Source organism: Pelodiscus sinensis, chromosome 16, assembly GCF_052426305.1.
Source record: "Pelodiscus sinensis isolate ZL-2025 chromosome 16, ASM5242630v1, whole genome shotgun sequence".
NCBI classification, from domain to species: Eukaryota; Metazoa; Chordata; order Testudines; family Trionychidae; genus Pelodiscus; species Pelodiscus sinensis.
The window spans coordinates 27,969,625-27,985,765 of NC_143067.1; the positions used below are offsets into that span (position 1 = coordinate 27,969,625).

Consider the following 16,141-nt stretch of genomic DNA (forward strand, 5'->3'; position numbering starts at 1 on the left):
GGTTGGCCACCCCTGTTATAAACAATGTAACCAGGTGGGCTGCATTTAGATAATTGATAAAGATGTAGTCGTGGGCTGCAAAAAAATTCTATCAGGCTGCATGTGGCCCACGGGCCGCATGTTTGACATGACTGATCTACGTAATTCCTGATAATATTGTGCCATCCTAATACTGTGCCATTCATTTTGGGAAATGTCCTTTTTAATATGGCTGAATCCCCCAGGAATTGTTAGCAGCGGCAAGGATTCTTGTGCTGAAATCCCACAGCAGGAGGGAAGTGCCACAGGGGCTGTGGAGGGGGCAGGAGATTGTCTCCCTGATTTGCCTCCAGCTAAACTGAACAATTGGCAACAAGGGGGAGGGGTAGAGGAAGCCAGCTCTGCCACTGAAGTACTGCCCATTGTCAGTGAGTCTGACCAAGCTGTGGTATGGTCAGGAGGGGCATGGAAAAAGCAGAGGTGCAGGTCCAACCCCAGGAGGCACAGAGGTGCGTGTCTTGGAGCAGAACCTTCAGACAGAGGCTGGAGTCCAAGAAGCTATTGCGGGAATTGAGGAATCCCGGGGCTTTCCAAGGAAGGGCCTGTCGTGGCTGGGAGCTGTGTGCCTACAGCTAGACAGGTGGTAGATGGCTGCAGTGACCATATTTTCTGAACCAAAATGGGGACACATTAGCCACACCCTCTGATCCCTTAGGCCCCACCCACCTGCCACAAGAAGTCCCACCCCTAGGAGTAGTTCATCTGGGGTCAAGATGGACACATGACGAGAAGTAAAGGGTGTCATGTGACCCCCTCTAAGAACTCCTCCCACCATGCTCTACCAATAGGGGTGGGTTTGGGCTCCATAGGTCTGGGAGCAGCTTGGACCCAACTGTCCCCCCCCCCTTGGCAGTAGCGGCGGCTGCTGTAACAAAGAATAAGCTGCTGCCTGCACATGGAGGAGGGAGCAGCGTGGCCAGACTGGGGCCCCACGCGATAGAGGCAGTCCTGCGGGGGGAGGAAGGGAGCTGGGTCGGTGCATGGTGGTGACAGCATGTGCTGGAACACGGGGAATTCTCCAGAAACTGTGCACCAATAGAAGCTGCCGCAGCTGGCCGCTGGCAAAGTGCCAAGGCAGGGAGGCACCTAGGTGCTCTGTGTGTGGTGGGGGGTAGGGGGAAAAGACCATTGCTGATGCGCTGCAATAGGGGGTGAGGCTCTGCCAGCCGCAGGGAGGGAAATGGCAGTGCAACGAGCCATTTCTAACTTGCCGCTTTTGTGCAAGCTAGATTCGGCAGGGCTTTTCAGGATGTTTTGCTAATTGATGGGGACACCGGAACAGAGTATTTAAATTTGGGACTGTCCTGGAAAATCCGGTACTTGTAGTTAGTGTACAGAGAACAAGATTGTATCTCCATCTTTGGCAGCAAAGGCTGAGAGATGGATGCTGGGTGTATATCTGTAAACCCAAGCTGCCTGCCTGTCAGTCATGCTTCAAGATGGAGTGCTGAGTCTGGACTCCCAGTGGGGGGTGACTCTGCAATTAGCTTCATGGAAGCAGAACATGAGGAATTAGTGGAAACTCCATTGATCTAAAACACGCTAGTGTCAGACATTGAATTGGCACTTGATTTGAGACAGGAAGGTAGAAAACAGTGGCTATCTGCAAAGGCATGTGAGCAGCGGCGGATATGGGGCAGGGCAAACAGGGCAGCTGCCCCGGGCCCTGTGCTTTAATGGGCCCGCGCCAGCGCCAGGGGCGGCCTGGCCTGGCGGGATACTGGGAATTTACTGGTGGACCGTCCGCCAAAGGGCTAGCTGGCAACTGCTGGAGGAGGAGGGGGATTGTGATGGGGCACCGCAGCCCCACACTTTAAATTCCCCAGCGCCAGCTAGTACGGGCCATGTGGGGCTGAGGGAGCGCAAGCGTGGCATGCTGAAACGCCACGCAACAGCTGAGAGGGGAGATGCCCATGCGTGGCATGGCATCATGGCCCAGGACTTTAAAACCGTGCAGCCCAGAATTGCACTGCAAGCATGGTTCACCATATGGTCTGGAGCCTGGGCCGGGGTCATGGCCACCCTGCAAACTAGAAGGCAGAAGGTGGATGGCAGAGGAAGGGGCTTATGCTGAGGGGAGGGGAGCAGGTCAGGAGAAGAAAGGGGAAGGCACCAAAGGACAGGGTGGAGGAGAAACAAATGCCAGGGGGCCAAGTGGAGACAATGAGGAAAAGGGAGGGAGGGGAGATGTCAGTGGGAGAGGGGACAGGGTGATGCTGGGAGAGAAGAGGGTAAGGGCACTGGGGACTAAAGGGGGAGGGGTAGGTGCTGGGAGAAGGCTTGAAAGGAGGGGTGGGCATGAGGAAGGTGGGGATGGAGCAAGGCATGTGTGAGGGCACAGGGACATGAAAGAAATGGGGGCAGAGGATGGTGAGGGGTGGGCATCAGGGAAAAAGAGGGCAAATGGTACAGGGGCAGTGAGGGAAGGAGGAGGCACCAGGAGGGTGCAGGGGTAAGGGAAGGTGCAGGTGCCAGGGGATTCTGAGGGTGAAGCAGAAAGGCAGACACCCGCAGGGGAGGGATGAGCACCAGAGGAGAGAGGCAGGGCAGGTGTGTAGAGGGAGGTGTTAGGAGAGGGGATGAGGAAGGGTAGCTCACATGATCAGAGTGGGGCTATTGAAGTAGTGGGCACAGGGGGGATGCCTTTTTTCTATTTTTTCTCCAAAGGGGGGCCCTACAAAATTGTGCTGCCCTGGACCCCGCAAAACTCTCATCTTCCCCTGCATGTGAGTATGCTAATGGACCACCTGAGGGAAGGGGTGCAGAATGCCTCACAAGGCTTTTAGATTTCTTCTTGAAATTACTGTCACAACAATTTAACTTCCTTCCCAGACCATCTCAGTCATTACCCTCTCCTCCTTCAACCTGGCACAATTATTATAAAGTTACCTCATATGAAACAACAATAAATCAATCACCTTTATGGCTGTGCTGTGTTGTGCTGAATGTGTTACATTTTAACTCCCACTTGCTAAAGTGAATAGAGATTCTTAAATTGTCTAATAATTGAAAATAAATCATTCACTGATTATACTGATCTTGACTGGGACCAAGGACAAAACATGATGGAATAAATTCTCAGCTACAGGAGACCCTCTTGTGCCTCTGGGGCTGCTGGTTTAAACTAACATTCCATTGAAATGTTAGCAAGTTAAAAGATCTAGAAAGAAAGTGTATTTGTGTTCACTGGCTGCTATAGTATCACTCAATGGGGGGGAAAAATAACTTTCCTATTACATGCCTAATTTCAATACCCTCCCCACCCCCACAAATATACACACAAAGCCCCAAAAACAAAAATATTTTTTCTAGGATCCATTAATATTCTAATATAGTAACTATTAACTGCTGATTACTAAACATATAACTATTTATGTTGTATCTGTACTCTTTGTCAAATGCATCAAGGCACATTGACCCAAACAGCAAAGCACAGAAATATACAGATCTCTCTTGCTCCTGTCCATCAGCCATCCAGTTTCTACTGCATCTATATCATTAGTATCCAGTACTGCAGCACCATGCAGTAGATGAAGAATTATTTAACATCAGGTATGCTGCTTGTGCAGAAATTTTCTGTATTATATTTCTGTACATGTTACAATTATTGAATGTTAAGGGGACGCTGTCAGGTTTAAAAAGCTAGATAATGCACACCTGAATTCTAGAATAAAAGTTTTCCTTATTTTAAAAAATAAAAAGAGATGTTGATTCAGATTCACATGTTTCCATGTAGCTGGATGATAATCTATGAGAGACAGATAGAGAAAATGACATCTATTTTTACTGACAAAACTGAATGAAATGCAGAAATTAAACAATGAAAAATCAATGAAAATATTCCTCCTCTGTTAATAAGCTAATTTATTATTTTTAAAATGGATAAGGACATTTAAGTTTAAAATTATAATTTATTAATAGTTTTCATATGACTGTCCCTTTTAATGAGTACAAAATTAAAAGTCAGTTGCTGACTTTAAAAGTCAAAGTTAACTATGTAAACTGCTAGTGTACAAGAAATGTTTCTAATAATGATATGCAATTGCAGACATATTGAATCTAGATTGAGTACTGTAAGAACCTTAATTTAAAAGGCACAGCAAAGGGAATATGGACAGTGTTAATCCTCTTTCTATCTTGTACCATAATTTATTCCTTTTCACATTATAAGGCTTCTCCTTCCATTCTTTCATAGGACAAGGAAGTCCTCTCCCCCTCACAGGGTCTATCTTATATTTTATAGTACATGATTTGCTTCAGCCTTTTTCGTTCAGAGAAGTTACAACAGCAGGAGGAAACAAAATTAATAAAATAAATTGGCATTCTCTCCACTAGACACACAAATAGAAACCATGAAGCCGACCAACAAAAAGGAACATTTGTAGGTCACAACATGAAATAGGTAATTCTTATTGGGCTGCAGGTTATTTTTCAGTGAAACTGGGGTTTGATGAAAAGAATTAGGTTTCATTTTTATCTGTGGCTTGAAGGAAGAAGAAATCTGATTTCTTCCCTATAGACATCTTGATAAGATTGATCTTTCACCTTCCTCACCCTCTTCCCCATTTTCTCACTGAATCAGGGAGAAATTAATGACACATAAAACACACACACACTCTCTGGGGCTTTCTAAAATAACAGCTTTTTTACCATTCTATACTGCTTCCCCACCCATATGATCCTAAGTTATGCAAAGGCATATCTATGTCCCTGCCCCGATGGTGCGGTCGGGGAAAAAAGTTCCAGTGTGCAGCTTCTGGAACATGCTAGAGTTTCTAAATACACATGTGAGGTGTGCCTTCCCCGACCACCCAACACAGATGTTGATTAACTGGCTCCAGTGGTCCATGATGGCCTGCAGGACCATTGAAAGTATCCCTTCCGGTTGATATAGAGAGATGCCTGGTGGTCAGGGGCCCAGAAGGGGACGTGGGTGCCATCTTTTAACCAGTTATTGATCCTGGAGAAGACCTTTCCTTGTTATCCCAGACTCTTACGCAAACTAAACAATCATAAGTGTGGGATCTTATCAAAAGCTTTCTGAAAGTCCAAATCCACTATATCCACTGGATCATGACTGATGACTCTCTCAAAGAATTCTAATAGGTCACTGAAGCATGATTGCCCTTTACAACAGCCAGCTTGATATTTCTTCAACATACCATGTTTATCTATCTGTCTGGCAATTTTGTTCTTTACTATAATGTCAAACAATTTACTTGGTATTGAAGTTATTGGCCTGTAATTGCCAGGATTGCCTAAGATGTCTTTTAAAAAAAATCATCATTACACTAGTTATCTTCCAGTCATTTGGTTTAGAGGCTGATTTAAGTTATAGGTTACATAGTATAGTTAGTACTTCTGCAATTTCATATCTAATTTTCTTCAGAACTCCCAAGTGAATGCCATCTGGCCCTGGTGGCTTAGCATGACTTAATTATTCAATTTGTTTCAAAACCTCCTCTATGATATATCAGTCTGGAACAGTTACTCAAGTTTGCCTCATAAAAAGAGTGGCTCAGGCAAGGAATCTTCCTCACATTGTTTTCGGTGAACACCCATGCAAATAATTCAATTAGCTTCTCTACAATGGCCTTTTCTTACCTGAGTGCTCCTTTAACATTCAGGTAAGTTGATCATCCAGTTGCCCCACCGACTGTACAACAGGCTTTCTGTTCCTGATGCACTTAAAATAATTTGCTGTTAGCTTGTGTCTTTTGATAGTTGCTCTTCAAATTCTTTTTTTGGTCTAATTATATTTTTATGCTTGACTTACCAGGGTTTATGCTCCTTTCTATTCTGCAGTATGCTTTGACTTCCAGTTTTTAAAGAATGCCTTTTTGCTTCTAACAGCCTCTTTTACTTATTTATACTTATTGTCATTTTTTGGTCTTTTTTTTTTTTTTAATTTGGAGTACACACTTAGTTTGATCTGTGGTGTTTTTAAATACTTTTCATGTAGCTTGAAGGCACTTCCCTCTTACAACTCTTCCTTTTAACCATTTCTGTCGTTAAGTGGGCTGTGTCTAAAAAAGCTCATGATACCCATGGCTGGCCTTACCATGAGGCGAACTGAGGCAGCTGCCTTGGGTGCCAGACTGTGCGGTGGAGATGGGGGGGGGGCACCACTAGGACCTAGAGTGTAGAAGATTGTGTCTGCTGCTGGCGCATATGTATTCTCTCTGCTCTATATGCACAGAGATGGTGGAGTGCTGTGCTGGAGGAAGGGGGACACAAGAGACATAACAGGCAGGCAGAAGAAAAGGTGACATGGGGGCATCATTTGAACTCCCCGCCTCAGGCACCAAAATGTTGTGGGCTGGCCCTGATGATACCATCTACATGTTTTGTTAGTCTATAAAGTGCTACCAGACTATTTGTTGTTTTTTTAAGGTTTTTTCTGTGTAGTTTCCCCTTTTTAAATTAAATCCTACTCTTTTGGGTTTCTTTGATACTTCCCCATTGCAAGGATGTTAAATTCAATTACATAATGATTGCTATTACTGAGATACTCAGCTGTATTCAGTTGGAGCAGATCCACTTACGACTAGATCAAGAATTGCCTCTCCACCCTTGGCTTCCAGGTTTAGCTAGTCTAAGAAGTAGGAAAACCTAAGTTTAGCTGAATTTGCAAAGTGAAGTGACAGAAGTTTTAACTCCATCCCTTAAAAATAAAGATACAAAGAAGAATTGGAGAGACACACAAGAAACTATAGATCTTGACTCAAGCAATTTTACGATAATAGGAAAAAGTAGCCGAGGAAAAATTATTTTAAAGGAGACATTTTACACACCTGAAATGTCACAATCCATAAAGCAAACAGATACAGAGAAGTTCTCAATGTGCCATGTGGAAAAATGGGGTGGATGATGACAAACCAGCATGCAATAAAATCATCACAAAATAAACAGATTTTAGAAGTTAAGAATATCTACTGCTGTCCGCTTCTCTGTAAGGGAGATATTGGGTAGCAAGTCAGAAACTTGTAATAAATGGATTCCAAAACCCAGGGTATGTCTACACTACCCTCCTAGTTCGAACTAGGAGGGTAGTGTAGACATACCCCCACACTCTGCAAAGTAAAATCACTGGGCATTAAAGACTGCCATCCTGAGTCTCTTTGAAGAATGTGAGGACTTAGGGTTTGAGCCCATGAATTGCTCAGTACTCTGATTCCAATACAACTGAGTATGTATTTAACAGAGCAGATTTGAAAAGTCAAAATTTCCCAAATATTATTGCCTTTTCAATTTAAAAAAAATCAAAACTCTGATTTTTGAAAACTTTCAACCTGGAAAATGTTGGCCCATTTTTTTTTACTAAATTTCTGACAAAGTTGTGACATTCTGGGAGTTTTTGATCAGTACTAGTGATTAATTTTAGATATGTGCATTGTTCACTGGTGTCAGTGGGACTACTTGTGTACTTGAAAATAAGGATGTGCTGAAGTATTTTTCTGGATTGCGGTCAAAGTGTTTAGTGTTTAGTAGAATTAGAGCCTTATTTTATATGAACTCAAATTTTATATTTTTAACTTTGTTTCAAAACCAATTTATGTTCAGTGTATTTTAGCTATAGTGAAGTGCTCCTCCCTCCTCCCAGTTGGTGAGCCTGGTGAAGCATGAGGTTGGATATTAGGAAAAACTATATCACTAGAAGGGTGATGAAGTACTGGAATGGGTTACCTAGGGAGGTGGTGGAATCTCCCTCCCTAGAAGTTTTTAAGTCCTGGCTTTCCAAAGTCCTGGCTGGGATGATTTAATTAGGGTTGGTCTTGCTTTGGGCGGGGTCTGGACTCAATGATCTCCTGAGATCTCTTCTAGACCTGGGATTCTATAATTCTATGATCTTTTTTACAGAATAATTCTCCTGATGGCTCAATTTACCACTTTTCCATGATAGTGTAATTCAAAGGGGGAGGGGGGGGTGACCATGTAGCCTCCTCTGGCAACTAGCAGGTTATAGTGTCCTTGTTCCCAGCCTAGTAAACAAGTGGTGTTTTATTGACTCTTTTCCTCCTTTGGTTTCCTTTTCCCTTCAAACAATTCCATGAATTAGAGATCCGAAAATGCATGAAATTACTCACTATGGTACTGCTGAATGCCACTTGAGACCGAAGGCTGTCACAATGCCCCAATGATTTCTTTCTTGAATGTCCCTGAAATCGAGCCCGAGCACTTTGGCACCTTCTCAAGGGCTTATCTGTTTTCTGTTTTAAAGTGTCGGGTTTCTCAATCTTGATAACAGGAAGAGCAAAACGCTGATGTCTTGCCCAGTCTTCCTCATCTGAGTCCAGTTCCTTATAGGTCTCCAGGCGTTTGGCTGGAAGAGAGATACCAAGATCTTGACTAGTCTGTTTTTTTTATTAGAAGTGTGCACAGCTAACTAACAAATACCAAATAATAGCTATCAGATGGCACAGCAGTCTCATAGTTTCAGGTTGTACACTGGTGATCTGTCATAACAATCTGCAAACCATCACCAGAAAAACTTCTATGCACAGTTCAGTTTCTTATCATGCCTCCCACTGAATACAAACCAAAGCAACTCAAATGTTAGGAGACTGATTACTTTCTTGGACTTTTTTTAACTAAAGTCTCTTTAGCTGCACTCTTTACAGTTCAATGGAACAGAATGAACTATGGTAATTTACACATTTGGTAATGTTTTCATTCACAGAGCATGAAAATCTATTTGGCAGCTGTTGGCCAGCTTAATGACATTCTAAATATAATGTAGAGGGGGAGTAGTTATATGCATAATAAGTATTTTGGATCCAATCTTGCATTACCTACAGGAAAAATTCCCACTGAAGAATACAACATGAAAGGGAGTTGCAGTCAAATGGGAATGTTATCTTAGCAAGGGCTACAAGATGAGACTAATAGCATTGTTATCCTTTTTTAACCTTAGTGGCTTGTCAAAGTTTATGTCCCCGAGGGGGCTGCACTTGGGTGTAAGTATTAACAACGAGGTCTGGTGTTTTCTTGGAGGAAACCATATTTATTAAAAGGGAATATATAAAACTCTGAGTCTCCAAATACAGAAGGAATCCCAATGAGACAGATGTTTTGCATGCAGTCCCAAGCATCCTTAGCCAGCACTAACCCATTCTCCAGCTTCTTTCAGGGCCGTAGACTGTGCTTGTCCAAGTTCTCTCAGTAGATCTTGCTTCAGTTTGTTTGTCCCTCTGTACTCAGTTTGTCTGTACTTCAGCCTACCTATCATTTTCTCCCCCCCCCCCCCCCACACACACACACATATTGTGGCTCCTGCTTATATGGAGTGAGGTTCAGGGCAGTGAGGTTCAGGGCAGACTCCATTATGTCTTGTTTTAGGTGGGGTTCCCTAATTATCTCTTACACCTCTCTTGAATGAAGACAGAATTCATCTCCCTCTATTTCAATGAGGTGTTACAAAAACTATAGGGCTGTGTCTAGACTGCATCCCTTTTCCGTAAAAAGAATGCAAATTAGAAACATCGCAATTGCAAATGAAGCAGGGATTTAAATCCCCCCTGCTTCATTTGCATAAAAATGGCTGCCGCTTTTTTCTGGCTTGGAGCTTTGCTGGAAAAAAGTGCCAGTCTAGATGCGGATCTTTCGGAAAATAAAGCCTTTTCCGAAAGATCCCTTATTCCTTATTTTAAGAGGAATAAGGGATCTTTTGGAAAAGGCTTTATTTTCTGAAAGATCTGTGTCTAGACTGGCACTTTTTTCCGGCAAAGCTCCGAGCCGGAAAAAAGCGGCAGCCATTTTTATGCAAATGAAGTGGGGGGGATTTAAATCCCCGCTTCATTTGCAATTGCGATGTGTCTAATTTGCATTCCTTTTACGGAAAAGGGATGCAGTCTAGACATAGCCTAGCAGTTTTTATGAATGAAAAAGTAACTGTCACCAATGGACCTGAGCCAAACCCCCCAGATTCAAATACCTCAATCCCTGGGGAAGTGCAGATATGAACTTTGTAGTTTATGCCCATCTCTGGCAAATACATAATTGTTCATACCTTGTATGGTACTGGTAATTACTTTTGGACCCACTGAATTTAATTACTACTTATCTTTCTTAGTAAGAATCAGGGAAAGGTAAGGCTGGCAGTTATAGCAGAGGGCTGAATTTAAGAGGCTATTTCTTCCTTGCAGTCCTGAATTTTGGATCATGGTACAGCAGAGGCTAAGATGTTTGATGTGGGAATAGGAAAATTAGTTATGTGGCTTCAGAATAATCTTAAAAACTGCCAATCTCTTGTAAATCTTTATAACAAAAAGTCCCCCCCCCCCCAAAAAAAACCCTCATCAAGCAAAACAACCCCCCTGTCCCAAACAAACCACAAAATGGAACATTAAGCCAGATTTAGCCAGTCAGGCGAAGGCATAGCATGATCATAATACAATAATATTTCTTTGTATTTTACCATTTTCTTGATGTGAAAACTCATTTCCATCAACAGTACAGCGCCGAAACACCATCTTGTTCTCTGTTAGGGTCCCAGTTTTATCCGAGAAGATGTACTGAATTTGCCCCAGATCTTCAGTGATATTTAGAGCTCGGCATTGAATAGGCAAATCTACATCTTCATCATACAGGTCAATGTCATTATGAATTAAGAAAACTTGGGCCAGTTTTACCAACTCAATGGACACGTAGAGAGAAATGGGGATTAAAATCTGAAAAAAGAATGTTGTACAAGATGTTATAATCTCAGTGGTGGGTGTTTTTCTATCTGTACTTTTCACACTGGCAACCAAGACTTATGTCAGTGCAGTCATGACACTTTATGGAGAAGAAAAAATAACCAGTTCTTTCTGGAGTTTAAGTCTTTTTAACCCAGTGACAGGAAGATTTTCACTGTCCCTCTAATTCACAGGAAATGTATACGTCATGGTCACTCTCACACTGAAGTGCTTTGATCTCCATAATCATAGAATCATAGAACTGGAAGGGACTTTGAGAGATCATCAAGTCCAGTCCCCTGTCCTCACAGCAGGACCAAGCACTGTCTAGACCATCCCTGACAGATGTCTGTCTAACCTGCTCTTAAATATCTCCAGGGATGAAGATTCCACAATCCCCCTAGGCAATTTATTCCAGTGTTTAACCACCCTGACAGGAAGGAAGTTTTTCCTAATGTCCAACTTAAGCTTCCCTTGCTGCAATTTAAACCCACTGCTTCCTGTCCTATCATGAGAGGCCAAAGAGAACAATTTTTCTCCTGTCTCCTTGTAACACCCTTTTAGATACTTGAAAACTGCTACCACGTCTCCTCTCCATCTTCTCTTTTCTAAACTAAATAAGCCCAGTTCTTTCAGTCTTCCCTCATAAATCATGTTTTCTAGACCTTTAATAATTTTTGTTGCTCTTCTCTGGACTTTCTCCAATTTCTTCACATCTTTCTTGAAATATGGTGCCCAGAACTGGACACAATACTCCAACTGAGGCCTAATCAGCACAGAGAAGAGTGGAAGAACGACTGCTCGTATTTTGCTCACAACACTCCTATTAATGCATCCCAGAATCACGTTTGCCTTTTTTGCAACAAAGTCACACTGTTGACTCTTGTTTAACTAGTGGTCCACTATGACCCCTAAATCCCTTTGGGTATGTCTACACTACCCCGATAGTTCAAACTAGCGGGGTAATGTAGGCATACCGCACTTGCAAATGAAGCCCGGGATTTGAATTTCCCGGGCTTCATTTGCATAAGCGGGGAGCCGCCATTTTTAAAACCCCGCTGGTTCGAACCCCGTGCAGCGCAGCTACACGGGGCACGAACTAGGTAGTTCGAACTAGGCTTCCTAGTTCGAACTACCATTACTCCTCGTGAAATAGGGATGTGGAATAGGGATGCAGGATGGGGTGAGGAGGGCAAAGTCCAAAAGGGAGTGGCAGGTGGCAGGAGAGGGTGTGGGGTGGGGGTAGGAGAGGGAATTTGGGGGTGGGAGGGGATTGGGGAAGTAACACAGAAAAGGTGAGAGGGTGAGAATGCAGCCAAATAGCTAGGTTAGGAGGGAGGCAAAGTGGGGAGTAAAGGAAACTGCAGCTTCTGCAAAGTAAAATTATATCCCCCTCACATCTTTCCTCTGTTCCAGCCTTGCTTTCCTCAGCCCCATGATCTCCCCAAGCCTAATCCCCCTACATCGCCCCATGCCCCTCAGTGCAAGCCCTGCCCCCTCCCATCCCGCTGCTGCAGCCTGATGTCCTGCATCACCCCATGTCCTCTCCCATCCTGCCTCTGTATCGTCTTTCACTCCCACCTAATGCCAGCCCCCTGTGCCCTTAGCACACTCACTGGCAGGTCAAGAATGCTGGAGTGAGGAGAGGCTGGGGCAGAGGTGGGGACAGAGTCTCTTCCCTGCCCGGACCAGCCTGAAGGCTGCAGCTCTGGGGCTGGGGCAGGCAGAACCCAAGGCTGCCCAGGGCTGGCTCCAGCCCAGCTGGGTGCAGAGGAGTGCTGGGGAAGGAGCTTCTTGATCCTGCACATAGTCCATGGGAGCAGCCTGGTGCACCAGGTGTGTAGGCTGCCCAGCCCCAGCTCTGCAGAATAGGCCCAGCCCCGCTCCTCCCCTCCCTCACCCAAGCAAAAAGCCCGTAGCCGGAGGTGGGAGTGTTAACCCCTTAACTCCCAGGAGCAGCACTCCCAGGCGGGGCAGGGACAGCCCCAGGGATGTGCACATGCCTCTCTTGCTCCCCTCCCTCCCAGCAGAAAACAGGAACTAGTGCTCCAGCCTACAGCTGTGTTGCTGAGGCTGGAGCTGCAGCATGAGCTCCCGGATGCACGGGAGGGAGCGGCAGGGCTGAGCTCCCGCGCCTTGTGCCACGGGAAATTGGCATATGTGCTGGGGGTTGCCGATCCCTGCCCTGGGCATATCTTGCTCATTTTCCTAAAACAGGATGGATTAGCATGTTTTTCAATTCTTACCATAAATACATTTCACAAATAACTGCTTTGTTTACCACTTCTCCTGCTTCTGTCCCTCCCAAACTTTTCAATTCTCAAAATATACCAGTATTCAGTTTCAGAAATAAGGCACAGCTTCCTTAGGGATTCTACCAACAGCTCAAGATGTTGTCCTCATATTTTATTCATGCTAAACAAATTCTGTCTGTTCAAATCTCAGTGGCTATAATAATAAATGTGAAAAATAAATCCCCATCCCATAAAATGTTCTCAGTTAGGCTTAATCAGACTCAGATGTATGGTCTCCCAATTCTAATTTATCTTCCTTCTACACACCAGCATAGCCTTATCTAGTTATTATTCCCTGTTGGCAAAAACTACAATAACTTTTCTTCCACTGTTTCTTTGAGCTACTAAATAGAATTCTCATTCTGAATCAGGGGAAAAACACTGAAATTTTAACATACTGATGGAATTGTCCTCCTTTGTTTGAATGTTATTAATACTGGAACTAGTTTAATGATATTACCATGTCCTTCATATCCATACACTGGGAAAGAGCGAAAAGAGTTAAATCTATGTCCTCAATGTCTATAATTGTGTGTCTATGTATATGTACATACTCATACGCACATTATATTAACTATGGGTTTTTGGATGTTGTAGTGTAGAACCTTATACCTTAAGAAGTTTTCAGAATAAAGAGAGTACTTCTATCTGACCTATAGTAACTTAGGGTATGTCTAAACTACAATGTTAATTCGAACTAACAGACGTTAGTTCGAATTAACTTTGATAGGCGCTACACATGCAAACCGCTAGTTCGAACTTAATTCGAACTAGCGGAGCGCTTAATTCGAAGTAGGTAAACCTCATTTTACGAGGACTAACGCCTAGTTCGAATTAACTAGTTTGAATTAAGGGCTGTGTAGCTAATACCACTCCATGGACCCAACCTCCATGACTTGATCTCACTTCTCTTTAAACTCTGTTCTAGTTCTAGCCTTCACAGCCTCCTGCAGCAAGGAGTTCCACAGGTTGACTCTTTGCTTTGTGAAGAAGAACTTTCTGTTATTAGTTTGAAGCCTGCTACCCATTCATTTCATTTGGTGTCCTCTAGTCCTTCTATTATGGGAACTAAGGAAGAACTTTTCTTTATGCACCCTCTCCACACCACTCATGCTTTTATAGACCTCTATCATATCCCCCCTCAGTCTCCTCGTTTCTAAGCTGAAAAGTCCCAGTCTCTTTAGCCTCTCTTCATATGGGACCTGTTCCAAACCCTGATCATTTTAGTTGCCCTCCCCTCTCCCAGCCTCTCTTTTCCCCTCTCCCACCTCCTTTTCCCAGTCTCCCCGAGTTTTGTTCAATAAAGAGTGTTTCTATTTTTGAACACACATGTCCTTTATTTTGTACATCAGGAAGGGGGGTTATGGAGGGGCAAGTGGAAGGAGGTGAGGGAGGAATGGGGTATGAGCCCCTGATGGGGAGGACTGGGCTGGCTCTGCGGGCTCCTCAGGGTGGAAGCTTTCCTGAAGCCCCTTGATTGACCTCCCCTCCCCGGATGGCAGCCTGCAGCAAGTGCAGCCGGGCTGATGGCCGAGTGCTGTGATGTGCCGAATGTGGGCACTCAGGGCACTCCAAGCCAGGACTGCTTTGCAAGCGGGGAACCCCTGAGAACTGTCTGTCCGGGGTGGGGGTCGGGTCCCTTTAAGCACAGCTCTCGGCTAGCCTGAGACAGCAGCTCCACGCTCTAAGTCCTAATCTGATGCCCTGCCGGTGCTACTTCTGGCCATCCTTAACCTCAGTTCAGGGTCCACTCAGTGTCGACATGTTAGTTCGAATTAGCAAAATGCTAATTCGAACTAGTTTTTAAGTCTAGATGCACTAATTCGAATTAGCTTAGTTCGAATTAACTAATTCGAACTAAGTTAGTTTGAATTAGTGCTGCAGTGTAGACATACCCTTATTCTCTACCAGGTGATTTTTTACTTACAAATACAAAAAACCTGTTATCACTTAAATAAATATTCTACAATAATGGTCCAAAAGTAGTGTAACTACTTTACAATAGTATTTTGGACCATTTCTATAAAATACCGTACTATTTTTACGAAAAGTTTTACAAATAAATTCAACCATCAAGAGGCTGTAATTGATTGGCAGCCATTACATCTCCCTTTCCAAAGCTACAGATTCTTAAAATTTGTATTTTACCTGTAACAGGATTATCATTGTCAAGAACATGCAGAAACCAGCAAGAGCAGAAGAAAGGTAGTTGCCATTCACTTCCGGGATTTCATATGGTGGGTGTTCTGAAAAGTTCCCATTCCAAATGACATGACCTATATAGAATCAACACTGTTTTAGTGGAATAAGTTAAGTAATATAGTCATGGGGCAAGAGTTCTGGAATATGTACATTCTATTTTTTACAATCTTGTTAAAAAGAAAAAAAGTCACAGTCATGTCCCCAAGCAATACTGTAATTTGACTGTAACCTGGGCCATTAATGAAGAACACCACACCATATTTTTATAAAGTTTGTATTTGTAGCAAACTTGAAGGGTGAGGACTCTTAGGCTACGTCTAGACAACAAGCATCTTTCAAAAGAGGCTTTTTTGAAAGATACTTTTTAAAAAAGCTTCTTTTGAAAAAGAGCATCTAGACTACAACCAGTACTTTCAAAAAAGCAAGCCACTTTTTCGAAAGAGAGCACCCAGGCAGTCTGGATGCTCTCTTTCGAAAAAGCACAGTTTGCATTCCATAGTGCCTTTTTTCAAAAGAGCGCTTTTGAAAAAAGGTATTATTCTTTGTAAAGAAAGATGTTTTGTTCAAGGCTTTATTGCTACTGCCATGATTACTTCAGCATCTTTCTTTCTGGACTCTCATATATGCAAGTTGCTTGAGAATGCTAGCTTAACACCACATACTGCATTTCAATACAGAACTAGTGTTGTTCGATACTGTATAGGAAGTCTGCAGGAACACAAGGTTCCCCTACACTGTCTCTAGCTCCAGACCTTATATAAAAAGCAAATTCTCTACTACTTCACTCTTCTAGCCTTTATCTTGGCCTCTTTCTTGCAGATGTATTTGTCTCATCTCAAAAAAGGTATCTTGGCATTGGAAAAGGGTGACAAAAATTTATTAGGGGTATGGAATGGCTGCTGCATTAGGAGACATTAATAAGACTTGGAC

General features: G+C 43.5%; 1 protein-coding gene across 1 annotated transcript in view; it reads right to left on the reverse strand.

The window, feature by feature from the left end:
- The window catches only part of ATP10B (ATPase phospholipid transporting 10B (putative)), a 110,664-nt gene that overhangs the window by 41,657 nt on the left and 52,866 nt on the right, over positions 1-16,141 (reverse strand). The window contains exons 6-8 of the mRNA XM_025178505.3: positions 15,158-15,285; positions 10,457-10,709; positions 8,127-8,362 (exon numbers count right to left, since the gene is read on the reverse strand). Of these exons, the coding sequence (XP_025034290.3) occupies positions 8,127-8,362; positions 10,457-10,709; positions 15,158-15,285 (617 nt within the window). The remainder of the gene's footprint in view (positions 1-8,126; positions 8,363-10,456; positions 10,710-15,157; positions 15,286-16,141) is intronic.